At 41.9% G+C, this 26,858-nt stretch overlaps 1 protein-coding gene and 1 pseudogene across 5 annotated transcripts in view; both read right to left on the reverse strand.

Annotated features, from left to right (window-relative positions):
* Window positions 1-26,858, reverse strand: part of LOC308481889 (protocadherin alpha-C2-like) — a 171,739-nt gene that overhangs the window by 94,915 nt on the left and 49,966 nt on the right. Inside the window, exon 1 of one of the 4 annotated variants that reach the window (XM_081014690.1) lies at window positions 2,068-4,596. The exons of the other annotated variants lie outside the window; for them this stretch is intronic. Within the exon in view, the coding sequence (XP_080870816.1) occupies window positions 2,068-4,437 (2,370 nt within the window). The 5' untranslated portion in view covers window positions 4,438-4,596. Of the gene's footprint in view, window positions 1-2,067; window positions 4,597-26,858 lie in introns of those variants that run through there. 4 annotated transcript variants of the gene reach the window in all.
* On the reverse strand, window positions 9,813-12,633 carry LOC308481927 (protocadherin alpha-3 pseudogene; annotated as a pseudogene). Its single transcript has one exon. The product of its transcript is annotated as a protocadherin alpha-3 pseudogene (transcript).

Raw genomic sequence — 26,858 nt, forward strand, 5'->3', positions numbered from 1 at the left:
TTCTCTGGTATTGCCACATGGTATTCAACTTCTGGCAACAGGACACTGAAAAGGGCCTCTCCAGAAAACTTAGTATCCAGGCTAGGCAATATAGGAAGAGACATTCTTTCAAGTACTTAGGCTGCCAGTAATTTAGGGCTTCATAAATCACAACTAACACTTTTATTTCAGACAGGTTGTCCATTGGCAGCCTTCAGGAACAGCTGGCTGACCCACTTAACAACCTGGCAACTGCATTCCATACTAGCTGAAGTTTCCATCTTCAAGAGTAACACCACACCAAGTATTACAATAATCCAAGCAGATGGTTGTCAGAGCATGGTTTTCTGTGTCAAGGCTATCTCTGTCAAGGAATAGCCATTGCTGGTGAGCCAACAGAAACTGGCCAGATGGATGAAAGCTAGTAATTTACTAGCAGCTGAGAAGTGTCAGTTGAGTACCTTAGGGATGGTATATAATGTTGGTCACACACACAAAAACTGAATGGGAACCAAAAGACAAGTCTTTCTAACTTCTCCAGTGGTGGTAAAACAATCTTACTCAGCTACGAGTGATCACCAAAGAAAGAAAGAATATTCTTTCAGAGTTGTCCATACAAATTCATTCTAAGATTCTAACTACATGTTACATTTTTTTAAAAAATGTAAAAAAAAAATTTTGTGATACAAAACAAACAAATGTACAGGCATACCTCAAAGATATTGTAGGTTTGGTTCCAGAGCACCACAACAAAGCAAATATCACAATAAAGCAAGACACACTTTTTTTTTGTTTGTTTCCCAGTGCATATTGAAGTTATGTTTACAGTATATTGTCATCTATTAAGTCAGGCCTCCCTAACTGCAGGGGCAAGAGGGGGGAAACCCAGCTCCAGCCCTAGACAGCTCTACTCTAAAGGCCAGAAGAGGGGCAGTGGCTGGGGGGGGGGTTGGCTTCCTTCCCCTGGAAGCAGCCAGGCTGCCTGCAGCTGGACCCATATCCTCATAAGGAACAATATCTGTGAAACACAATAAAAGGAGATGTGCCTGTATTTTAACCATATTAATGGATGTTATTTCTAAGGGGGTAATTCTGAGCAAAGAAACAGAGTGCGGAAGGCATGCTTAACTATTACCCCATCTATCATTTCTCCACTCCAAGTTGCCTTCCCTGCCAAATGTTCCCCTCTGAATGGAGTCCCAAAAGCATTTGCCATTGCAAACGTACATTTGGAATTCTGCAAGAGAGAAAGCAACAGTGGGGAACAGAAAAAGCAACTGGAGGGGGAAAGAGTTAAGCACCTTCTTCTCCACTCCCCATATCTTGCCTTATTTTAATCCTTTCTTAAAATACACCCCAAATAGAACAAATCATGTCTTAGATTGACACTAAATTATGAATTAATATAGACTTAAGCTTGTCAGTGGATGTGTGTTCATTCACAATAAGTCATTCATTCAGTGAACAGCAGTTCTCCCTTGGCTATGACAGCTACAAAGGACATTAAAGGAGGACATTAAAACAGAGTGGTAATATCTGAAGTAAAGCTTTGAAGTCTACAAATCTTTGAGCAGCATTTGCCTTGGAATCAATAGAACAAAAATGCACAGAAATGGATAAAAAACATTCTTAGGTGCCTTATTAGGTGGTTGCAGTTAATGACAGAAGAATGAGCTCAGCCATCTATCAGCTATGAAAAATAATGAATCAAGAGATGAATTAATAAATTTAAAAATTAAGACCACCATTTAATTTCCCATTTCAGCAAAACAAAAAAAGTCCCACATTATCTAAGCGACACCATAAACAAGTATTGAAAAAAAAACTTTAAAACAGAGTTGTACAAAGTAAATGCAAAATTGTTTAAAATTAATCATAAAGGTAAAGGTAAAGGGACCCCTGACTATTAGGTCCAGTCATGACCGAAAAATAATCATAATAACCTCCAAAAGACACGCTTTGTGTGCCATCAGGAATCTCATTCTCTAAGAAAATTTCAATGGGAAAATTCACTTTTTATCTTGCTAGTGACTCCACATGATAACACATCAGAAAAATTAAAGAAAGCAAACTCTCTTTACATCTCACCTGCCCAGATATATTTGGGACCAGCTCCTTTCCATTCTGCAGTTCCCCATTCTCTGAAAAGATAGGTATGTTGGGGGTAAAAACCATGAGGTCATTCTTGGCACCAGCCTCCCCAGCTGGAGCTGCCAGGATATGGCTGTGGCGATTTGAATAGGACCAGCTGCCCACTTCGCTGGCACAAACCAGTGTGGCTGTGCCAGGGCCATACATCACGGGCTCCTTGGGTTGACACTGGCATCGCAGAGCCATATACACAATGATTGCCAGCAGAAACAATGTGGAAACTGAGCAGATGGCAATGATCAGGTAGATATTGGAATTGTCCGCCAAGGATCCTGAGTTCACTCCCAACATGGGAAGCCGGGTATCAGTGTGAACAGCCTGAGCACTTGATATTAGTGATACACTGAATGTGACTGTGGCTGACAACACTGGTTTGCCATGATCCTTCACTACTATCAGCAGATTCTGGCTGCTGCCACCTTCTGTCTCATCCAGGACTTGGGTTGTACTGATCTCACCACTGTATAACCCAACGCGCCAAGGACCACTTTTCGCATCATGCAATTCGTAGCGCAGCCATGCATTGTAGCCTGAGTCAGCATCCAAGGCACGGATCTTTCCCACTACATGTCCAGCTTCTAGTGGGGCTGCCAGCAAGATGGGAGCCTCCTCTGGCTCAGACACTGCTGGTGCATTATCATTCTCATCCACCACAAAGACCTGAATAGTCACATTGCCACATAAGGAGGGCAGCCCAGCATCCTTGGCCCTCACTTGGAACTCCAGCAGCTTCAGCTCCTCATAGTCCAAGGGTTGCAAGGCATAGACCTTCCCACTCTCCGAGTGCACCGAGATGTAGCTTGTCAGTGGCCAAAGCTTGTCATCCATCGAGTAGCTAACCAGAGCATTCTCAGCCACATCTAGGTCTGAGGCAGACACAGTGAAGATGTGAGCACCCGGTGGGTTGTTCTCCTTCACAAAGACCATGTAGGAGGGTTGTGCAAATGTAGGTGCATTGTCATTTACATCACTGATGGGCACTACCAGACTGCTGCTGGTTGACAGCAATGGCTCCCCTTGATCTTGTGCCATCACCAACAGTCTATATTCAGCTACTTTCTCCCGATCCAGAGGCTGAGCTATCACCAGTGAATAATAATTCTTGAAGTTGGACATCAGCTTGAAGGGGAGGCCAGGTGGCCACAAGGAGCAGCTTACTTGCCCATTGGCACCAACATCTCTGTCAGAAATGCTGAGCAAGGCCACCACTGTCCCTAGTGGGGAGTCCTCTGGCACTGGCACTGACAGTGATGAGACTGATATCTCAGGAGCATTGTCATTCACATCCAAGACCTCAATCAGGACTTTGCAATGTCCTTTCATTGGTGGGGAGCCTTTGTCTGTTGCTTCTACCCTAATTTCACCTAACTTAATACTTTCAAAATCAAGTTCTCCATTTAATATGATTTGTCCATTGCTTGAATCTAAACTAATCAGTGCACCTAAATTCTGTGGGTTAACACTTCGAATTGAATATATAATGTCTTTGTTAATTCCTTCATCGAAATCTGTTGCATTGAGACAGATTATTAATGTTCCTATTTTTGCATTTTCAAAAACTTTAACTTGATACACAGACTGATTAAAAACTGGTGCATTATCATTCGTATCCAGCACACTGATTAGCAACTGAGCTGTGCCAGTTTGCTCTGGTTTCCCTCCATCAGTGGCCGTAAGCAATAAATTGTATACGTGAGTTAATTCTCGATCAAGAGGTTTCTTTAACACAAGAACTAAAGACTCACCATGCTTCTCATTGTTTTGAACATCCAAGGTGAAATACTCATTGGGACTGAGTTTGTAGCTGAGATGAGAGTTTGAACCAATATCGTCATCAGAAGCTCCCTCTAGTGGGAAGGATGAACCTGGAAGTCTAGATTCAGAAATATTCAGGTTTTGCCCAGCAGCTGGGAATATAGGAGCATTGTCATTGATATCTTTGATCTCCACTTCCACATGAAAGACTCTCAATGGTTTATCCAGGATCACTTCCAGGTGAATCATGCATACAAGGATCTTGGCGCACATCTCCTCTCGATCTATCCGGGAATTAACAAATAAAATTCCATTTTGGACATTTACCTCTAAGTAGTCCTCATGGCCTTGGGATATCATCCGGAACATGCGGGGCATAAGCTCCTCCACCTGCAGCCCCAGATCCTGGGCAATGCGGCCCACGAAGGTGCCATGCTGGGATTCCTCCAGGACAGAGTAATGGAGCTGGCCACTTCCCATCAACCAGACTCTGTAGATTAGGATCAGCTGCAGCAGCCAGCTCTTCACCAGGGGGCATTGGTCCAAAGACATTGTCACGGTAGGTTTTCTCCCTGCTTTGGAAAAAAATTAATCCACTCTCCAGCGTCAGCATAAAATGATGGGAAATAGGCAATTGTTATGCTGCAGTCTCCATGCCATCACCCTGAGCTTCTTGCGGTCTCTTGTTCTTTCTGAATTGCTGGGAGGGGCTTTGATCTCTGCCTGAAAAGAGTATTTTGATTTTCAGTGGGTAGCGACATCTTGTGACAATTGGTATAAATGCCTCACAGGTATTTTACTTTAAATTTTCCTCAATTCTTAGATTAATTTCATAATTTCCTTCTGAAATATATGTGTAGTTCGTTGCTATTATTTTGTGATGTTTTTCCTTGCAAAGTTAACTTGTGTGTTTTTTGGTATATAGTTGTAATACTTTTGAATAATCATTGTAGAATCAAACAATTAGGTAGGGTACATGTTGATTTCAATTATCCAAAATAGAGCTCAGTCAGAGTATTGTGGCTTCCACAGGTTACATTTTCAACTACTTACACTAGAAGACTTTTATGCTGCTATCACAAGGCATACCAAACTGTTGAGAAGTTTACACTGCAGAGGTCTGAGATACTGAGTCAACTGCATTCTTCACAAGAGATCAAATAGGCATTATTTCTGGGACCACCATGTCCAGTGGCCTTCTCTCTTTGCCCAATCACTCTACACAACAAAGGCACAGTGTGTGACAGGCAGAGAACTGACACATGAAAAAATTAGCCAGAGAACATTGGAAAAACCCTACTGGGTCCAACTCAAAATTATTTTGGAACCTCAAACTAGGGACACAGCCCATAATTTATTTGCAACCCAGCCTATTCCATCTTGCCAGGTAAGGTCATTGAGAGCCAAAACACTAATACAGAAATTGCTAGACAAAGGCTACGTACACAACATACATTTAAAGCATGTGACTTCCCCCAAAGAATTCTAAAAACTGTAGTTTCCACCCCCAAGCTACAATTCCCAGTGCCCTTAACTTTCTAACCACTACACCACATTGACTGACTGGAAAATTAGTGTTCCTTCCCTTTAAAAAAATAATCATAAAAAAGAAATACAAATCCCACTATCCTAGACTCAACAGGACAATAGTTTTTAAGGATATTATTGAGTCATTCTTTGCATCCTCCTGCACTTATGCACTACAGTGGTAAAAAGAATACAACAGTACTAGGGAAGTAATTCGTTAATAATTGTACCGTCCCCAAGCAGCAGGGCAAGAAGAACTACCCCAGTTGATGTTTGCATTATTGATAAGATGGCTGATAGTTGATAGAGGCTCTAGGCCTCGGTTGTGTTTTGAATTAAAATAAACAATATTTTGAATTAAAATAAACAATAAAATAATCAGTGGCGTAGCGTGGGTTGTCAGCACCCGGGGCAAGGCAAGTAATTTGCGCCCCCTAACCCGTGGATTTTAGTAGGGGCAAAGAGCTGCGAGTGCGAGCGCCTCCCCCCCAAAATGTTGCGCCCGGTGCGGCCGGCCCCCCCTGCACCCCCCACGCTACGCCACTGAAAATAATTGTCTGTATTTTAATATAAAAATATTAAAAATGGTAATATATACCATGTTTCATTAGAAAGTAGCCATATCTGCTTTTACTCCCAAGCCACTACTGCAGCACATCCACGTGACTGCCTTGCTGCTGACCTCTCTTATTTTTTTATTTATTACTACTTTAAAATATTTATATGCCACTTGTCCCAGAGAATTTTATACCCACCAACATTTCTCCAATGAAAATAAGGGCATCCTAAGGAAAAGCAGGACATTCCAGGATCAATTCCCAGATCAAATCAGAAACTGGGATGGCTGCTATAAATCCCGGACTGTCCCTACAACATAGGAACGCTTGGAGGGTCTGAAATTGTTGCCTACAGATCAATAAAGAGCTCAGGAATTTCCTTTTTCTTTTGTTACAGTACAGCAATAGGGGATTTTAAGAAAAGTAGTGTTGGGGGGAGGAAATTCCATGTTGCTTGGTTTTAGCAAATAAATCTCCAGAGTTCTTCAGAACATTGCAGGCACTGTTGGAGACAGCCTCACATTATAAGGCCTGTCAGAGAACACAAACAAGCATTGGAAAAGCATGTGTAAAGCTGCAAGGTTTTTAAAAAACGCATGCAAAAATGCACAGCAGTCAGTCACCTCTTAATTATTTTAAGGTAAGAAAGAGCAAGAGGCAAACACCTGCGCATGCACACACGTCAATGGGATTATGGAGGAAACTGAATCCCTTTTACTTCCACCACAAACAGCCCCTGGAACTATTCTGCAATTTGGCAGGCTTGATCCGGGGGGGGGGGGTGTTCCTGCGCCTGTAAATTTCATCCACCTTGGCCAAAAAAAGGAAAGTTGTAGCCATTTTTAGATTTTCTGTTATAGTGAAGGCGGAACAGAGAGGCTTGTTTTATACAGAGCGGCTCCAACCCAAATTACAGATTGAATCAGAGAGAACAGAGCACGACTCAAAAACAGATCAGAATTTTCAACAATGCCAAGATACATACTTGGTGTATCATAGAGGCCATGCACACCCCTCTTATCTGCCACCTCAGAGGCTCAGACATCCAGCCCAGATCTCACTGATTTAACTGGTGAGAATGGGCACAGATGTTGTCATTGGTAGAGGAATCAATTAAGGCTATAGTCCTATGCACATTTCCTGGGAGTACGCCCCATCCAACATGATAGAACTTTCTGTTATTGCTATCGAACAAACATGTTTAGGATTACACTGCATGGAATGTTAATTTAGCCAAGAAGAACGGTTTTAATGTGAGATAGAATTTTAGGCAAGAGCTATAGGCATCCTCTTTTTATTTTATGAGGCTCTTTTAGTTTTGGTGTAATGCTGTAATAGAAAATGAAGAAGACACAACTGTAAATGGATTTGCCTTCTAACACTCTTGTCAGTCACCCTGAGTCCCTGTCAGGGGAAAAGGGGGGATATAACAACAACAACACCCAGTGGTAGGTGCCGTTTATTAAATTGTAAGTTGTCATATATTTGTAAGTTATTGTAAGTTACCGTATACTTTCTTCCTGATCTCAGTCAGGCATTCATATTGAGCTTTTTCTTTTAAATGTGATTGTGACTGTATTTTAATTAGGTATATTCCAAAGTGATTCCTTTTTTACTTCACATACACCAAATATAAATTCATATATACTTTTACATTTACTTTATTATCAGTGGCAAAGAAGTTGGTTAAAGGTGGCTTAAGGAAACTGGAAGATTTTATTCAGCGAGGGTATATTCACAAAAATATATAGACAGGAGTATAAACTAGAGAAAGATTATGGGCCTCTAATAGTGCAGTCCTTTACATGGCTACCCAGAAGTAATCCCTATGTAGTTTGATTGGAGTTATTCCCAGGTAAGTGAATTTGGCGAGTAGTCTCTGGTGTTTCCTTAAATGGTCCAGTTCTGTGTGTGTTTGAAAAACTATATTCAAAATTATTTCTGCAATCAAATGAGAAAATCCAACCTGTTGGTTCTGCTGGATCCCTTTGCAGCTTAGGCACTATTGACCATGGTATCCTTCAGGACTGCCTGGCTGTGATAAGACTGGAAGGCATTGTTTTACAGTAGTTCTGTTTCTTCTTAGAGGGAAAGTTTCAGAACATGGTGCTGGAGGACTCCTGTTTAAGGCTTTGGCCAATGGCCTATAGTGTATCTGTCAAAATTCCACATTGTTTCTCACATTTCATGAAACTGCTGGGTCAGGTGTCCAGGAGTTTGGGGGTTCATTATCACCAATATGCTGATGCCACCCAACTCTATTTCTTTTTTCCATTTAAATCCAAGGAAACTGCCTTCGGAATTAGTGTCTGATTTTAGTAATGGACTGGAAGATGGTGCACAAACTGTAGATTCAGCCAGACAAGCTCCTGGCCAATAGAAAGGCAAGCTGGAGAAATGGGGTTCAACCTGCCTTGGATGTGGTTGTACTTTGCTTGAAGACTCAAGCTTTGCAGTTTGGTTACACTCTAGGATTCAGTCCTGAATCTGAATGCTCAGATTTTGGAGGTGGACCTGGTTATCTGAAACATTCTATTCTTCCATATGAGCCTGCACAAATTTTAAGATCTTCAAGAGAGGGCTTTTTTTTCTGCCTCACCAACATCTGAAGCACATTGTGTAGAAACCCAAAGGATGTACCCAGCGGCTACTCCCAGGCTACCTCTTTCAGTGACACGTTCACGATTTCCTGGAGTATACCCATCATATCTTGATGGGAAGATATAAGTGAGAAAGAGCAAAAATTGTCAAGTCACACTATTTTTGTTGCTGTTGCATGCATGTTCGTGTGCATTTTATCACTCTACCTTTGTGAGCCACCCCAAAAACTGTGCTAATGGGTGGTCAATATAAATATACACTAAATGACTAAATTAAAACTCCAAGCAACCTTTCAGCATCCTTAGACTATAATAAATGGAACACATCTACACAATATCGGCAAGACCATAGAACAACGGGTAATTTACTAAACTCAGCACCACAGCCATATCAGTAGAAACATGAGCAATTTTATCCTTGAGGTGCTTAGCAAAAATATCGCCAGAGGTTGCTGAGGCGTCATAAGATCTGTCTGAAAACCCACATGAAGCAGCTGTCTCACCACATAAACAGATGTGCTGGACACAGATGTGCATGGTGATGGGAAAATAATTTCTTTGTTACTATATCTACCACAGAGTAAGGTCCAAAATGAACTCCAGAAAAATGAAGGACCTAAATGGACTTTAGGTAGTGGGATATGGCACAAACTGACCAGGGATTTGACAGAACCACTTGCCATGTCACAAGGAAAGTCAACCAAAATGAAATAGAAACCATTCAGAGCCTCCTCTTTCTGAAGGTGGATCATCTAAACTTGTCCTTCATTCCTGTGTAGGTTTGAGGAATGGTCTGAGGTTTCGTTAGGATGCACTGATAATGCTTGATACCTGGCCACAACTAATTTGCTACACTGTTCCTTATTTTAATTCAAAAGCCAAATAACCAATATTAAACACAGTCAAGCACTGGTTGTCCAAATACTGTGAACAGAAAGAGAAGCATGTTTCAGGGGTATGCTGGCGCATATTCTTTCTTCCAACAACAGCAAAAACACTGGCTGTTTTTACATCCAAAAGATCACCTTCACAGGTATAAGTGGAATGAGGCCAATGGCATTTGCCTATAAAATAAGAATAACACTACCTTTACCCCTGCAACATTCTCATTAAAGTCTTCCTAAAATCATAAGTGTGAATAAAGGAATGCTTTTAATTATTAAAAAATCAAATACCCAACTATGTCACACATGCCAAAACAGAATAGGTTTTTCATAGTAGTTTTTTTCATTGATAATAGTTATCAATTCTTATAACTCACCTGCTCAGATGAATTTGGAACTGGTTCCTTCACAACTCCCACTTGCCCATTTTCCACACAGGCCGGAATGCTGGGGCTGAAGACCATGAGGTCACTCTTGGCACCAGCCTCCCCACCCATGCCCGCCAGAAGATGGCTGTGACGGTTTGAATATGACCAGCTGCCAACTTCGCTGGCGCAGACTAGTGTGGCTGTCCCAGGACCATACACCACGGCCTCCTTGGCCTGGCAACGGCATCGCAGCGCCATGTATACTATGATCGCCAGCAGGAACAAACTGGACACCGAGCAGATAGCAATGATCAAGTAAACATTGGCATTTTGCATCAGTGGCTTTGGACTGCCTCCCTTCCTTGAAAGGTGAGCATCGCCATGGACAGCCTGGGAATTCATCACCATGGACACACTCAAAGTAGCTGTGGATGACAAAGCTGGCTTGCCATGGTCCTTCACTAGAATGAGAAGCCTTTGGCTGTAGCTGCCCTCTGTGTCATCCAGGGAACGTGCGGCGCTGATCTCCCCGCTGTATAATCCCACTCGCCAAGGGCTGCTGATTGCCTCATGCATCTCATAGCGCAGCCATGCATTGTAGCCTGAGTCAGCATCCATGGCATGGATCTTGCCCACCACCTGTCCAGCAGTCACAGGAACAGTCAAAGAGATGGGAATCACTTCTGTCCCATACACTACAGGCGTGTTATCATTCTCATCCACCACAAAGACTTGCACCGTCACATTGCCACACAGGGAGGGCAGCCCAGCATCCTTGGCTCTCACTTGGAACTCCAGCAGCTTCACCTCCTCATAGTCCAGGGGCTGAAGAGCATAGAGCTTCCCACTCTCTGAGTGCACCGAGATGTAGCTCGACAGGGGCCAGAGCTTCTCGTCCAGCCAGTAGCTGATCAGGCTGTTCTCAGCCACATCTGGGTCTGAGGCAGACACCGTGAAGATGTGAGCACCCGGTGGGTTGTTCTCCTTCACAAAGACCGTGTAGGAGGGCTGAGCAAAAGCAGGTGCATTGTCATTCACATCACTGATGGGCACCACCAAGGTGCTGCTGGCTGACAGTGATGGAGTCCCTTGATCCTGGGCAGTCACTACCAGCCTATACTCAGCCTCTTGTTCCCTATCCAGGGGCTGAGCTAGCAACAGTGAATGGTAATTCTTGAAGGTGGAAAGTAGCTTGAAGGGGGTTCCATGTGGCCATAAGGAAGTGCTCACTTGTCCATTGGCATCAATATCCCTGTCCGATATGCTTATCAGGGCCACCACCATCCCCAGAGGGGAGTCCTCTGGAACGGGTACCAGCAGAGACATCACTGAAATTTCAGGTGCATTATCATTTACATCTAGAACCTCAATCAAAACTTTGCAATGCCCTGATAATGGCGGATTCCCCGTGTCTATAGCCTCAACTTGTATTTCATAAAAATTCTTGTCTTCAAAATCCAGATTTCCTTTCACGTGAATCTCACCAGTCTTTTGATCAAGTATGAACTTTTCTTTTCCATTTGCAGGAGAAAAGGTGCTTGATGTATATGTGATCTCCTTATTTGTTCCCTCATCTAAATCGGTAGCATTTAGCTTAATTACTAATAGCCCATTCTCTGAGTTTTCTAATAAATGGACTTTATAAACTGACTGGTTAAATACAGGAGGATTGTCATTTGCGTCCAGCACTTTGATTATCAGCTGGACGGTGCCAGTGAGCTGGGGCTGGCCTCCATCAACTGCTGTGAGTAAAAGATGGTGAGCTGCACATTCTTCTCTATCAAGAGGTTTGTTTAAAACAAGAAATAAAGATGCACCACGTTCATGATTTTCTATTGTCTCTAGACTGAAATGTGGATTTGTGCTAAGTCTGTAGCTAAGGAGCGAGTTTGCACCGATGTCTGCATCAGAGGCTCCCTCTAGAGGAAAACGTGAATCACGAGAGCTAGACTCTGCAATAGTAAATTGCTTTTCTGTTACAGGGAAAATGGGGGAATTGTCATTTATGTCGGTGATCTCCACTTCCACGTGGAAAACCTTCAGGGGTTTATCTACAAGGGCCTCCAGGTGAATCACACACACAGCGCTCCTGTCACACAACTCCTCCCTGTCTATCCGGGAATTCACAAATAAAATCCCATTCTGTACATTTACCTCAAAATACTCCTCCTGTCCTTTGGACACCATTCGGAACAGCCGAGGCACCAGCTCTTCCACCTCCAGTCCCAGATCCTGGGCGATGCGGCCCACAAAGGTGCCGTGCTGGGATTCCTCTGGCACAGAATAATGGAGCTGGCCGCTCCCCATTTCCCAGGCTGTGTGGAGAAGAACCAGCTGCAGTAGACATCTCTTTCCAGAATTTGTCTTCCATGCAAGCATGACAAATTCAGATACAAATCCCAGCAATGTCTTGCCTTTTTTGAGGAAGTGATGAGCAGAGTCCAAGACGTTCCTCCAAACCAATGGCTAAGAGATCAGTTGACTCTGGTATTCCAGCTAATGTTTGATGTCTCTGCTGTGTATTTGACAGGATATTCAGCACCTTTGAGGGAGGAGCTCTGAATTTTCAGTCTTCCTAAAAAACTCCTTAAACAACAGTGACACCTTGTGACTGAGTTTTGAACTGGAGAATCAGACTGTTTATTACCTTTTATGTTTTCAAGTAAATGTTTTTAATAATCCCGTGCCAATACACACTATTTGATACAGTTTTACTTCCAAGTAAATTCCTTAGCCTCCATTTGTCTTTCTATTCAAGTTACATTTATTTTATTATATTCCATTAACTCAGCTCCTTTTTGGAATCTTTTCCCTTTATGTCAGTTATGCACCATCACTGTTTTCATTCTTCGTCTGCACACTCTTAGGTGCCATATGTACTTCCAGAAGGAAAAACTTCCATCTTCACATTCGCATGCCACGATTCACATGGCATTCCCTGGTGAAACTGCTGTGAACTATCATGTCCTTTTTACTTTCCTTTTCTGGTAGAACTTTTTTTGGGGGGGGGGTTGAAATGTTATCAGCTTCCCTTTTTCCAGCTCCATTGTTAGGGGTGTCTCTCACATGAACAAGGTCTGCCCCTACACAAAGACACTGGGCATTTGAAACTGCTTTATACTGAATCAGACCATTGGCCATCCAGTCTATCATGCTCTGATTGGCAGCACGTCTTCAGGGTCTGCAGAATAATTCATTCTCATCCACTTCTGCCTGGAATTGAGTGGAATTTTGTGCACACATCCGTACAAAGCATGAGCCTTCCAAGGATATTTGCTAGCTTCTACGTTTCTTCCTTCCTCTGCTTTGTATGCAATTTGTTGTTCATTTTGTTGTCAACAAGTGAAAATGGGTTGTGAATAAAAGCTGGTTCTTGGATGAGTGGCTGCTTCTTTCCTTCCCTGTGGTGTCCTTGCCTCTTTCTGTGTTCACCATTGCTTAGAAGGGAGTCTAATGTTTTTATTGAAATTCAAAGGATTTTCTGGGACCAAGAAATACTGTTGCAATGAATTTCAGATTATGTAACACCAAAGGGTATAACTGGGATTTGGAACAATAGATGGCTCGTGGTAAAGAGCTGCAACATGGGATTATAAAAAAAAATACCAGTAAATCAAGATGGAATAGAATACCACCTCCTTTTTAGCCAAGAGGAAGACATGCCCAGTGTCAGACTGCTAGATTAGATCTCCTAACAGTTAATTCCTGAGAAGTTTTGAACATGGAAATTCTGATCCATTTGAGACTTCTGTTGCAAGTACTTTCGATATCTCAGTCCATGAATACAAGTTTCACATGAACATCCATTTTATATTCTCTGATCAGGACAATGGCAACAACATCTGGAACGTGTGGGACTAGAGAAAAACTTTTGATAATCTTTAGCAGGAAGGGAGCGGGCAGTCCTTTTCTGTTAGCCCTTAGGGCTTCCTGTTTAGCACAAAGACAAAGGTTCGGGCTGCTTAGGCTGGAATGGTTCCAGACATACTATACCTTTCCATAATCTGAAAATGAGGTGGGGGAAGCTTCTAGATAAGAACAGATCAGACCAAAGGCCCACCTAGTTCAGCATCCAGTTCTCATGGTGACCAACCAGATACCTAAGGGAAACATATAATCAGGATATGAACGCAACAGTGGTCTTCTACTTGTGTTTCCCAGGAAATGGCATTCAAATGGCCTTTGATACCAGAGGCAGCACATAGTCCTCTTGAGTATTAGCCCCTGATAGCCCCATCCTCCATGAATTTGCTGAATCGGCTCTTCAAGCTGTCCAAGTTGATGCCCATCAGCACATTGTGTGGTGGCGAATCCTGAATTTCCAATTATTTGGCTTCATTAGATGACTCCAGGCTCTAGTATTATGAGAAAGGGAGAAAAGGGTCTCCTTCTCCACACCAGGCATCATTTTGTACACTTTAGTCATGCCTCTTCAGATAGAGGAATTCATGAGGTTTGGGGGAATTTCTCCTCCACATACTTTGCATGTTTTAAAATACTGCAAATACCCTACACAACACTTCAAAGAATTGTGACCATGGTCTGGCATGCATATTTTAAGATGACACCAAATGCAAAATGTGAAAGATGGATTTGCAGGTCGTGTCTCATCATAGCCTGTCTCTTATTACCTATGAAATTCGAATTCTGCCTATGGCAAGAAGAGAAACTCACTTTTAGTCTCACCTCCCAGACCCTTCCCTGCATTCATAAAATGAGTTCAAGGTGTTTAAGAAGAAATTTGCTTGCCCAACCACCACCTCTGTGCTAGGGGCTGGGTTGTCTTTACAGGTGATTTTTAAAAATCCAGCCTAATTTGCAATACACAGGAGATGAAAAAGCATGCACACACACACCCCAAAAAATCTTCATTTAAATAAATAAAAAGTAGTCTATGTCATAAATTCCTCAGAAATTAATTTCTGTGCCAAATGGTGCTCAAATTTAGGGTTCCGTTTCATACATTTTCCCCTAGTTAAAACCACTTGTTCTGGATTAAACTAGAAAAAATGCTGTACTTCATAGAGTTAAGCCTAAAGAATACAAAAAGAGAGGCTGGTGATCACTTCAATAGGGGCCACATTACATGAGGCTGCTTCTGAAAGGGAAGGTGTTAAGTGGCCATTCCCAACTCTTCAGTTATAATAACACTTAGCATTTACATAGCATTTCAAACTAAAACTGTTTTATGAATATAATCATGTTACAATTGATGGATGTAGGACTTCATCTCAAGGCCTCCAACTGGGTTCAAGGCTGACATGAGAGTCATAGTAGGCACTGTCTCATATATGATTTATTTTTTTTAAGAACACTGAGGTGCTTTGTTCATGTTTCTGCTAGCATATTAACTCGGTGGCTGTACCTTTAACTTTTATCTTCCTCTTTAGAAATCACAGAACAAATTCTGATCAATTACAGCTTATCCATTCTTTTGTTTTTATTCCCTTTTATTGACATAGACCCTTCTTGAAAATGTCATTTCTTGTTTCAGCCCCTAAATTTTCCATGGACCATCTTCATCCATAGATATCCCAATTCCCCAATCAATTCTATACCTTTAGTCATATTTAAGCCTCCAATATGGAGTTTTCCTTGCATAAGGTTCAACAGAAATACTCGCATTCCTCTCATGTCAGCCATGTGTTGACCAGATGATCTTGGAAAACCCACTGCCACCTAGCCCAGAACACTGCACTCTGAACAAGCCAAGTGGGCCTTTTGGGTTGAACGCAATATGCAATATGCAATATAAACGGTTTTAATGCTTCTTTCAATGTGTTGCTTTTTATTGATGTATTGCAATATATTTTTGTTGTACTGTGATTTTAAATTGCTGTAAGCTACTCTGACGGGTGCATGGGCAGTAGAAGGACAATATAGGTTATTTTATAAAGTTAAATGAATCTGTTTTATTTTATCTTCTATGCATTGAAAGTTTCATTTACTTGATTTCTCTTTATGGGCTATCTAGAGAATGACATCTAGTTTTGGGTAGTTGGTTGTTGTTGTTTTTAAATGTACAAATATTTGTTTTGATCAGTAGATTATCCATGAATGAATTCCACAAAAGGAAGCTACTCCATGACTGGGCTTTGGGAGAATGCTAGACTGCACTCTCTGAAGGAAAAGGGTGGGTGGGTGTGAACTGTCAGCCAGGACAATTAAAACTTTTAAGAGTTGGGAGATTATGCATGGAGCAACCAGTTCTCTGTGGATGCCTTGTAAAGTTAGGAATACAGCAGTAATGGCATGTGCAAGGGGTGGGTTGGCAATGAGCTAGGAGGTTCCCTGACCTCATTGTTGTCCTACTCCATCCCAGGGCCTCTGGGAAGAGCCACTGTCACTCCACCCATCATTTACAAAGGCTGGAATAAACACCCCAAGGCTTCCATGTCTTGCTGGAAAGCCCCTTGCTGAATCAAGGCATGGATTTCCACCTCTCCTTTTATGCATATTAAAAAATAGTGACTCTAATTCTGTGTGCTCCTTCTAGAAGGGAGATGCCACTGAAAACAGTGGAATCTGAGAAGACCTGGAAAGACTTTTACTGTAAATATCAAGAAAGAAAGAAAGAAAGAAAGAAAGAAAGAAAGAAAGAAAGAAAGAAAGAAAAGCACATGGGTAAATCTAGCTGACTGCTCATTATGAGGTAATCTTGCTTCTTCTGCCTTCTGTTATTTGTTATTCTCACCCATAGAGTCTCTGGGTTGATTGGCAAGGTATTTGGTCACTAGCACACTTCTTAATTGATTTTAATTTGTTTAATATTAAATAAGTTTAAGCACATTGGACTATTTTCTCCTCTACAACCAAATGTATCCTTATTTCTACACACAAACACCCATACACCATGTTAACATGTCTGGCTATGAGACAGATAAAAGCACTGCCCCAATATTAACTGAAAAATCAGCTTTAAACATATTCATGTCACATGAGACTAGTGAGATCACAGCATGCCAATATCTGATCTGGTTCCAGAGAGCATTCCTAGCAAAATTACATCAGGTGGTTCTCCCATAGAATACGGTACGTTAAAGCTTGGGAAGACTACATTCTTGACATGTCTGGAGGACCTACCCAAGGATTCAAACCTTCTGGTAGCACATATGTAGCATATTTTTAAAAAAGAAAAGAAAGTAATCATCAATTTTTTTGCTGCTAAATATAGTACATGGCCATAAATTTTTCACAAGATAAAAGGATTTATTTCCATTTCTTCCTATGGCAGCAAACTGGACAAACCCACACCCTGAAGGAGTCTAATAACATTCTTTTGATGAACCTATGGTTACACAGAATATGGGCACTCCTTATTGTGGAGAATTTATTGCATCAGGGTAAAGAAAAGAGCCCTGGTTTGTCCACCCCACCCCCCAAAAAAATCCAACATGGAATTATTCTAGCTTATGTAGAAGCAATCTCTGCATGTATAGAATGTCATTTTAAATCTATATTGAACATATTTATTGCATCAAGACTAATCCTAAACTGGCATATAGAAATAGTCATTCAGTTCGCAAGAAACATGGTATTAGAAGAATAAAAATATATTGTGTTTTTTCAAGGATTCTAATAGTTGCACATGACTCACCTCTCCAGATGCATTTGGGAGCAGTTCCTTCCCATTCCTAACCTCCCCATTATCTGCAAAAACAGGAATGTTGGGGCTGAAGACCATGAGGTCACTCTTGGCTCCAGCCTCCCCGCTCACACCTGCCAGGATGTGGCTGTGGCGATTTGAATATGACCAACTGCCCACTTCACTGGCACATACCAGCGTGGCTGTACCAGGACCATACACCATGGCCTCCTTGGCCTGGCAACGGCATCGCAAGGCCACGTAAAAGATTACTGCTAGGAGGAACAAGCTGGACACGGAGCAGATGGCAATGATCAGGTAGACATTGACATTGTCCACCAAAGGCTTTGAGCTTTCACCTGTCCTGGAAAGGGTGTCAGTCTTAACAGCCTGGGCACTTGCCACCAGTGACAGACTCAGTGTGGCTGTGGCCGTGAGTGAAGGTGTGCCATGATCTTTCACCAACACAAGGAGAGTCTGGCTGCTTCTGCTCTCCACCTCATCCAGGGCACGTGTGGTACTGATCTCCCCACTGTACAGCCCCACACGCCAAGGGCCAGCGGTCAACTCATGCATCTCATATCGCAACCATGCATTGTACCCTGAGTCAGCATCCAGGGCACGGATCTTGCCCACCATGTGTCCAGACAACACAGGAGCCACTAGAACAATTGGAGTCTCTTCTGATGACCCAGCCACTGTAGGCGCATTGTCATTCTCATCCACCACAAACACCTGAACTGTAGTGTTGCCACACAAGGAGGGCAACCCGGCATCCTTGGCCCTCACTTGGAACTCCAGAAGCTTTATGTCCTCATAGTCCAAGGGTTGCAAAGCATAGACCTTCCCACTCTCCGAGTGCACTGAGATGTAGCTTGTCAGGGGCCAGAGTGTCTCATCGATCCAGTAGCTGACTAGAGCATTCTCAGCCACATCCGGGTCTGAGGCAGACACAGTGAAGATGTGGGCTCCCGGTGGATTATTCTCCTTCACAAAGACTGTGTAGGAGGGCTGCGTGAAAGCTGGAGCATTGTCATTTACATCACGGATAGGAACTAAGAGGCTGCTGCTAGCAGACAATGGTGGAACGCCTTGATCTTGAGCTGTCACTACCAAGCTGTACTCAGCCACCCGCTCCCGATCCAAAGGCTCTGCTAGAGTTAAGGAGTAGTAGTTCTTGAATGTCGATGCTAATTTGAAAGGCAGCCCAGGGGGCCACAGGGAGCAACTCACTTGCCCATTGGCTTCAGAGTCCCTGTCCGAGACGCTGATGAGGGCCACCACTGTCCCTGGAGGAGAGTCCTCTGGCACTGGCACAGCAAGAGAAGTCACAGAAACTTCTGGAACGTTGTCGTTCATGTCTAACACCTCAATGAGAACCTTACAGTGTCCAGACAAAGGCAAACTGCCTTTATCTTCTGCAACAATTTGAAGGTCATATAGATTAATGTCTTCAAAATCTACTTTCCCAATCACTCTGACCTCACCTGTGTTAGCATTTATGCTAAATATCTTTGTGAAACGGGGTGGTACATTATTACTAAAAAAATAAGTGATTTCCCCATTAATTCCTTCATCTAAATCTGTAGCATTCAGTTTAATAACCGTTGTTCCATTAGCTGCATTTTCCATTAGTTTTACCTTGTAAGTGGACTGGTTAAATACAGGAGGGTTGTCATTTGCATCCAGGACATTGATCACCAGTTGGACTGTGCCTGTGAGCTTTGGTTTGCCCCCATCAGTGGCTGTGAGCACCAAGTGATGCACAGGAGTCTTCTCTCTGTCAAGTGGAGTTTTTAGTATAAGTACTGGAGATTTACTCTGGTCCTCATCACCTCCCGATTCAAGAATGAAATAGTCATTAGGGCTGAGCTTGTAGGTCAGCAAAGCATTGGCATCTGTATCTGCATCAGAGGCACCAGTTAACAGGAAACGGAAACCTGGTAAACCTGATTCTGCAATAGTCAAATTCTGTTCATTTACTGAAAAAAGAGGAGCATTGTCATTTATGTCCTTGATCTCCACTTCCACATGGAAGACCCTCAGAGGTTTATCCACAATCATCTCCAGGTGAATGGAGCACACAGGGTTCTTGTTGCAAAGCTCCTCCCTGTCTATCCGGGAATTTACAAACAAGATTCCATTTTGCACATTTACCTCAAAATAGTCTTCATGTCCTCTAGACACCATCTGGAACATCCGAGGCACCAGCTCACTTACATCCAGCCCAAGATCCTGAGTGATGCGACCCACAAAGGTGCCATGCTGAGATTCCTCCGGCACAGAATAATGGAGCTGGCCGCTCCCCATCTCCCAGGCGGTGTGGAGAAGAACCAGCTGCAGCAGCTGCTTTACCACAGAAGGATTCTGCCAAGGAACCATTGCAAATACAGATACAAATCCCACCAGTGGCATCTCCCCTTTAAAAATCACCTTTCTTGAAGAAGTGAAGAGCAGGGTCCAAAGAGCTCATCAGGGTTGGTGTAATTACTTGAATAGATTCCAGTAGTCTTGCATCTGGTGTGTGATATCCCTATTGTGAATCTCACAGGCAGGATTTTCAGGCTCTCTAAGGGAGGAGCTATGAATTCTCTCTGTTCTTAAAACATTTCCTTAGGCAACAGTGACCCCTTGTGACTGAATTTTGAAATGGAGAAGCAAATTATTACATTCTGTATTTTAATCAGATGTTGCCCCCATTTGATTAATAAACCTTTTACTTTTGCATGAAGTGCTTAACTTTCTCTTACAATTGCATTTATTTTCCTTTGCTTCTCTGAATACCCTGCATAAATTCATCGTAGCTTCTTCTAAAGTTAATCATTTTAAAATACAGTGGTACCTCAGGTTAAGAACTTAATTCGTTCTGGAGGTCCGTTCTTAACCTGAAATTGTTCTTAACCTGAGGTACCACTTTAGCTAATGGGGCCTCCCGCTGCTGCTGCACCACCGGAGCATGATTTCTGTTCTCATTCTGAAGCAAAGTTCTTAACCCGAGGTACTATTTCTGGGTTAGCGGAGTCTGTAACCTGAAGCATCTGTAACCTGAAGCGTCTGTAACCCGAGGTACGACTGTATAATGCATGCAGTACAAGGGTTAAGTCCACATGTCAATTTGATCTGCATGTGTTTGTCAACACACATCAGACACATCATCATCATCATCATTCCACCTTTTTCTCTGACAGGAACTCAAAGCAACTTACAAAAGCAGCTTACAGGTAAAAACAAGAATTGCTAAAACACAGGAAAAACAATAATTAAAAAACAAGTAAACATTAATAGAATTAAAACTCTACACACACACACACACACACACACACACACACACACACACACAGCATTACACCAGCCGTTTCATTAAAAGCAGTCAGTTTCCAAAGCCGGTTGGAACAAGAAAGTCTTCACCTGCCAGCAGAAAGACAAGGAGGGATGGAGCCAGTCTAGCTTCTCTAGGGAGTCACTTTCCTGCGTCCACACCACTAATGGAGGCAGGATTAGCTGTGGGCTCCTGTTGATTGTATTTTAGGAGGCAAATCTGGATTTGTTGCCATGTAATATGTGAGAGCCATTAATTGATATTTTTCCTTTAATCTGCTCATGTCACATGCTGCCATTGCTCATGATATGAAAATAAGGGTGGCATTCAACTGAATAATTGTGTGAGCAGAATGACTTCTGTTCATGCAGTAGGAGTCTCCCTACCTCTCCTTCCCCACCATGTGCCTCAACACCCTCCCCAAATCTGGTCCAGATGGTTGGGGGGACGGACCCAGAACAGATTTATGGGCTGCACAAGAGAGGAGAGGAGAATGCTTTGCTGTGCAATGTGAAATCCTTACACTGACAGAATGCAATCCTGAAAGTTCTAGATCGCCATACATAATTGTAAAAACTTACTATTATTTTTTGCACTTTTAGACCACTCTTCATGCCATAGAATCCTGTTATTTGTAGAGGTGGTCCAAGTTTGGGGGGGGGGGCAAGAGACTTGCTGGGTCAACCTCCAAGGCCACAGACCAGCGGAACTACATTCCACTCCCTCATTTTCAAAGCTACTGTTCTTAAACAGTATCTCAGGTGGATATGGTTACGGATCACCCCTCCTGTCAGGAGAAGCAAATGACAGCAGTAGAGGGAGCACTGTGGCTTTGTTGTGTTCCTTTAGCCTGACCAAGACAGGTAATCTTGAATTGGGCTTCCTCCCTGTGTTCCTCTGGAGCAATATCATAGTTACAATTGGAAGTTAGATGCCTGAGAGAGAAGCAGCACTTTTGGGGATGCTTCTTCCAAGGCAGGTAGAAAACCCATCACCAGACAACAGCTTCCACAGTGCTTGCCAGTCTATGGCCTTGCCAGATGCCCAACTGTGCCAGCAATGTCTGTTTGCTATTACCTCCTCCATTTTATTTTCTACTGGATAAGTTTATATAATGTTAAAAATCCAATGCATAGCTTTAATAAAAAAAATAAAACCTATGCCAACCTCTGATGCTGGGTCTTGCAAGTTAATATTTTTGTATCTACTTCTTCTGTGGGGGGGGGGCGATACATTTTTGTTTAGACAAGCCTATCTGGATGTGTAGAATGTGAATATATGCTTTAATCGGTTTTTAGTTTATTGTTTATCTTATGTCTTGAATGATTCAAAGAGTTGTTTTATGGTTTTCTACTTTTCTACTCACAGTTTTATTGTGTGTGGTTTTTTTCTTTTTGTAAACTGCTTTGGGGTTTTCTTAAGAATTAAGCAGTATATAAATGTTATGAAATAAAGTAAAATAAATAAGGAAGGAACACACAGCCTTTCCTTCATAATTGCCTCATCATCTTTTTCCCTTCCTTATTCTCAAGTTTGGAAGGAGTGGAGGCTATTTTTTGCTTTTATGTACAAATAGTTGTATGTGTGCTTGTCTGACCCTCTTTCCATGTTCTTTATTGCTGAAAGAGAAGTATTTTACTGAAATTCAAATTTTAGGAAAGTATTAATAGACCTGGAACAGTTTTTCAATAGACTTTAGACTGTTTGAGATCATGGATGTTGTGAAGGATTGAAACTCTTCAGCCATTTTGTGTTTTATTGTTGAATGTAAAACTACTGCTCTCAGTTTAGAGGTTATTCTTGTGGGATGGTAAAAAACTCAGCCCAGGAAACAAACTTAAAATGGGAAAGAAATATACAAACTTCAGGAAGAAAAAAGAAGCCTAAATATTATTGGGCAACAGAAACAAAACTCTACCGCACTGTCCAAGATGGTGGCCAGGGCGAGGTGACATCATGCATGTAAGTAAAGCTGGCAAATAGGAATACAGTTGGCATTAAAGTCAGAAGAAAGAGATGAAATCAGAAGAAAGGAGCCAGGATTGAGAGCACTGTAGAGAACAAACTTGATAATACTGAACTGAAAAGCCTGGAGGCTCGTTTCCTCCAGACAATGATGAGCTGAAACTGCTTAGGGCTGGCTCTTTACACATCAAAAAAGCATTTCAGGAAAACAGGCTGTAAACTTTATAATGGGAATTCATGTTGGTGAAAGACTTAATTCCACAGTGCCATGTGGTGACCAAGATAACTGCAGTCATCTGACCTGGCTGGCCAATGGCTCCTCCTAGGCAAGGAGAAGTATAAAGGACTCCCTTTTGCAGCTGAGTCTTTCTTCTGCCACAAGGTCTGCTTGAACTATAGGATGCTACTGTGGAGTGCCCGGTGCTGACTGGGTATTTAAAGAAAAGTGATTTTTTAAACAGATAGTGTACTTTGTGAGTTTGGGGGATGTGTGTGTGTGCACACAGGACTCTGACCTGATCTGGGCAACAACTCCCCTGGCCCCAAATAAATATTTTTTTGGGAGGAAGCTAGTGTTTAAATAGGGTTAATTTGGTCCACAATCTTGATTCAAAATGCTGCCCAACATCCAAACATTGTCCAAGACTGCTGCCTCCACCTTGAGAACCCTCATGTCGAGTTTAGTGACAACTCAAAAGACAGTTGAACCCATGCCAAAAAACGTGTGAAGTCGCACCGAAGTGACATTTTGGTCAGCCATCTTGATTCAAAGTGGTGCACGGTGTTCAAACATCAATGAAGTCCGCTTTCCCACCTTAGGAGCCCTCATGCCAAGTTTGACAATGATATCTTGAAAGGCATCCAACTCTTTGAGAACAAATGGACAAACAGACAAATCACTTTCCAAAATATGTCTAGGACACCTTGCGTTTCTTGTCTTCCTCTTTGGTCCTGACTCTTGGCTTGTTCTTCAGTCTGGTTTGCCTTCTGATTCTGATCGCTGTATGATCATGCCTTCCAATTTGTTCTTCAGTCTTGGCTTCTAATCCTGAATTAGTCTTGGCTCTTGGTTTGTTTTCTGACCCTGCTTCCTGATTACTCGCAAATCCTGAATGCTCTTTGGTCCTAGTTCCTGGCTGTCCTGAAACTGCTGTCTATAGCCCAGCTATGGTTAATATAATTCATTTATCACAAATATCCAAAACATCTGTTTTATTGAATTTTCTCAGTGCTGAAATAGCATTTGACAGTGTGGAAAATGTTGTAATGTACAAAGTAATAAAAACATTAGGCTTTTGCCTCACTGTGTGAACATCGATTGAGTTGATTCACTATGCAGTGAAAAAATATTTGTTGACACACAGCAATGAAAACTGTATTTCCTGAATGAGGAATAAGACAAGATTGTTTTCTTTCATCTTTCCTATTTAATTTTTGTATAGAGCTCTTCCCGATCACTGGTACAGCTTAAAGTTAGCCATGGGATTGATTGGATTATTAGAGTATATGTTTCAAATTGCACTTTAGGTGGATAATATATTTCTGGTACACTTAAAAAAAGAAATTGAAATGCAAATATTCAGAGTTGGTAGCTGCATTTGGAAACACAGTGAGGGTGTAAATTCAGGTGAATGGAGAAGGTAGTGGTGTTTAAAAAATAATCTGTATCCCTTGGCCTATCAACAGAGCTCCAAAACACCACTCATATTTACAAAGATATTCATTGCTACAGATGCTCTCCAATGCAATCTTTTAAATATCACATCCAAATCAGTCAAAAGCCTTTTCGTATCTAGAAATATCCAAGCTCTCGCTATAAAATTGTTTGGTAATATAATCCAATTGCATATGATTGTATTCAATGCAGGGGTGGAACAGACTTCTGGGTGAACAGAGCTTCTCTTTCACTCCTGTACCCTCCAGCTCCCCACCACCACACACCCTCAAAATCAGCTCTGGAGAGTTGGAGGACCCTCCAGATTTCAAGGGTTCATAGGAGGGAGGAGAGGAAATGTAGGTCTTGTTCCACCAACAGAACTATGTGTGTGGAGCATTAGATGCAACCCATGGCTTTCATTTTCTCTGAAAGCTTTTTTAATTAGGAAAAAAGCCTGCTTTGTTATCAAATATATTGATAAACAATATTTTATTAATGGCAGGATTTTTATCCATTTTCCTTTGATGTAATAAATAATGCTTTATGGCTGACTTAAGAGAACACCTGCCATGATTATTTCAATGATATTTACGAAGAGAGAGACAGAGAGAGAGAGAAAATCTATGTTGCACTGGAGGCATGACAAACATGGCCTGGCAGAAAATTTGATTCTTAATTTCAGACAATAACAATGCAGAATTGAACCATTTACCAGCTACAGACAATTTGCTTAAACCAATCATCATCAACCATTTGAGACCCAGCATCCACCTTTAATTGTACCACACAGAACATTACCCACTTATTATTTTTAATTGCCTATATAATTAATCATTATTAGAATGCTGACATAAAACTTTTCCATTTTGTGAACTACTTGTGTTAATTTAAAATAAGCAGACTTTCAACAACGCAATTATCAAGGAACAATGGTTGAAAAGACACCACACAGATAAAATACTCTCTGCTAAGGTACATCTCCAGCTGTCTTGTGCTGTAGTTATTTATATTTATCTCCTTCTGAAATGGGCTTTCCCAGTGCCGGAAATCTTATGATATGCCCTTTTCCTGAAAGTGGAATATCAATATTTACAAACTGAGAGACTTCAGAACGACAAGACTCCACAGAATTTCATTCAACAACCTTCCCTGCATCCAGTTTCCATCGCCATCTCAGAGCTGAAAGATTCACCCTCTTTTATTCTGATAATTTTTTTTAAAAAGTGTGTAATTCTTAAACTATGAGCTTACCTTCCTAAAGGCAGGTGAACCAAGAACAGCTAACAGCTAACCATCACCACCAAAAATGCCAGTCCAATTGTAGCACCGTTCCAGGCCTTCTCATTAGCTCTCTAAAGGCTGCTTAAGAACAGTTGCATCCTGGCTTCCCCAAACCCTCAAACTACCAAGCACTCACAAAGTAAATGAAAAACAACATGAATTCATGGTGCATTTCACAATCACACAGGCAATTCACTTCTTTTCTGAGAAATATAATTCAGATCTCATCATGGATTGTGCTGCACAGATAATTGTTTATGCAGCGTAACTATTATTTCACCAAAAAGGCAAATATTAAAATTCTGAAAAAAATATTAGATTCACACCATATTTCTACCAAAGTGTGTGTATGTGTACAAGGCAAAACACAGCAGCCAGAGCCCTATTTGAAATTTCCTTCTCAGAGCACATTTCTCCAGTTTTATACTATCTGTATTGGTTCCCAGCTAGTTTCTGGGCACCATTAGAAGTGTTACTTATTTTCTTTGAAGCCCTAGATAGTTTGGTACCAGAATATTAGAGGGACCATCCCATGTCACATGAACCAGCCCGCCCATTGCACTCAACATTGGATCCCTTGCCTTACAGAGCAATTGAAACCATACCTGGGAGCAGTGCAACTGAAGACCCACTGCCACACCTGAAGTCCTGCCAGCTGGCAATGGCCAGGAGAGAAGGTAGGGGATGGTCTTTTCAGTTTCTGCTGCACAAAATCCAGGCTGGTGCTGCTGGAGGGCCTGAAGACTGGGCCCCTCAAGGGCTCTGCAAGGCTTTTGATCCATCAGATCTGAAGCTTCAGATACCTTATCTCAACCTTGAAATACCCTGCTTCAGGGTTTAATCGGCCAACAACTTCCTGCTCTCTTGGATGCAGCACCTCATCCTAACTGCTCCAGTGGCATGGATTGAGGATTAGAATTGCACTCTTAAGAATCTTCTCCCCACACCCCAAGCCAGGCTACATATTTGAGGATTTTTAGTTGATTAAAAAGGATAATTAAGTGCTGGCATAATTTATTATGCTATAAAGAAAGTTGAGAGGTTCCCCTTCCCCCCATTCTCCCATTAGGCAGTAAAATCAATTGGCAGGAACACTTTTTTTGCAACAAAGCAAATATTTAAATATGGCATTCACTTAGGTAGCTTTTAGAAAAAGGATTAGACAAGTTCAAAAGAGATAGATCTATCAAAACTATTAAGCTTGATATCTAAATGAAGACTCTATGTTAA

The sequence above is a fragment of the Podarcis pityusensis genome, assembly GCF_964106645.2.
Source record: "Podarcis pityusensis genome assembly, chromosome: 7".
Classification (NCBI taxonomy): Eukaryota; Metazoa; Chordata; class Lepidosauria; order Squamata; family Lacertidae; genus Podarcis; species Podarcis pityusensis.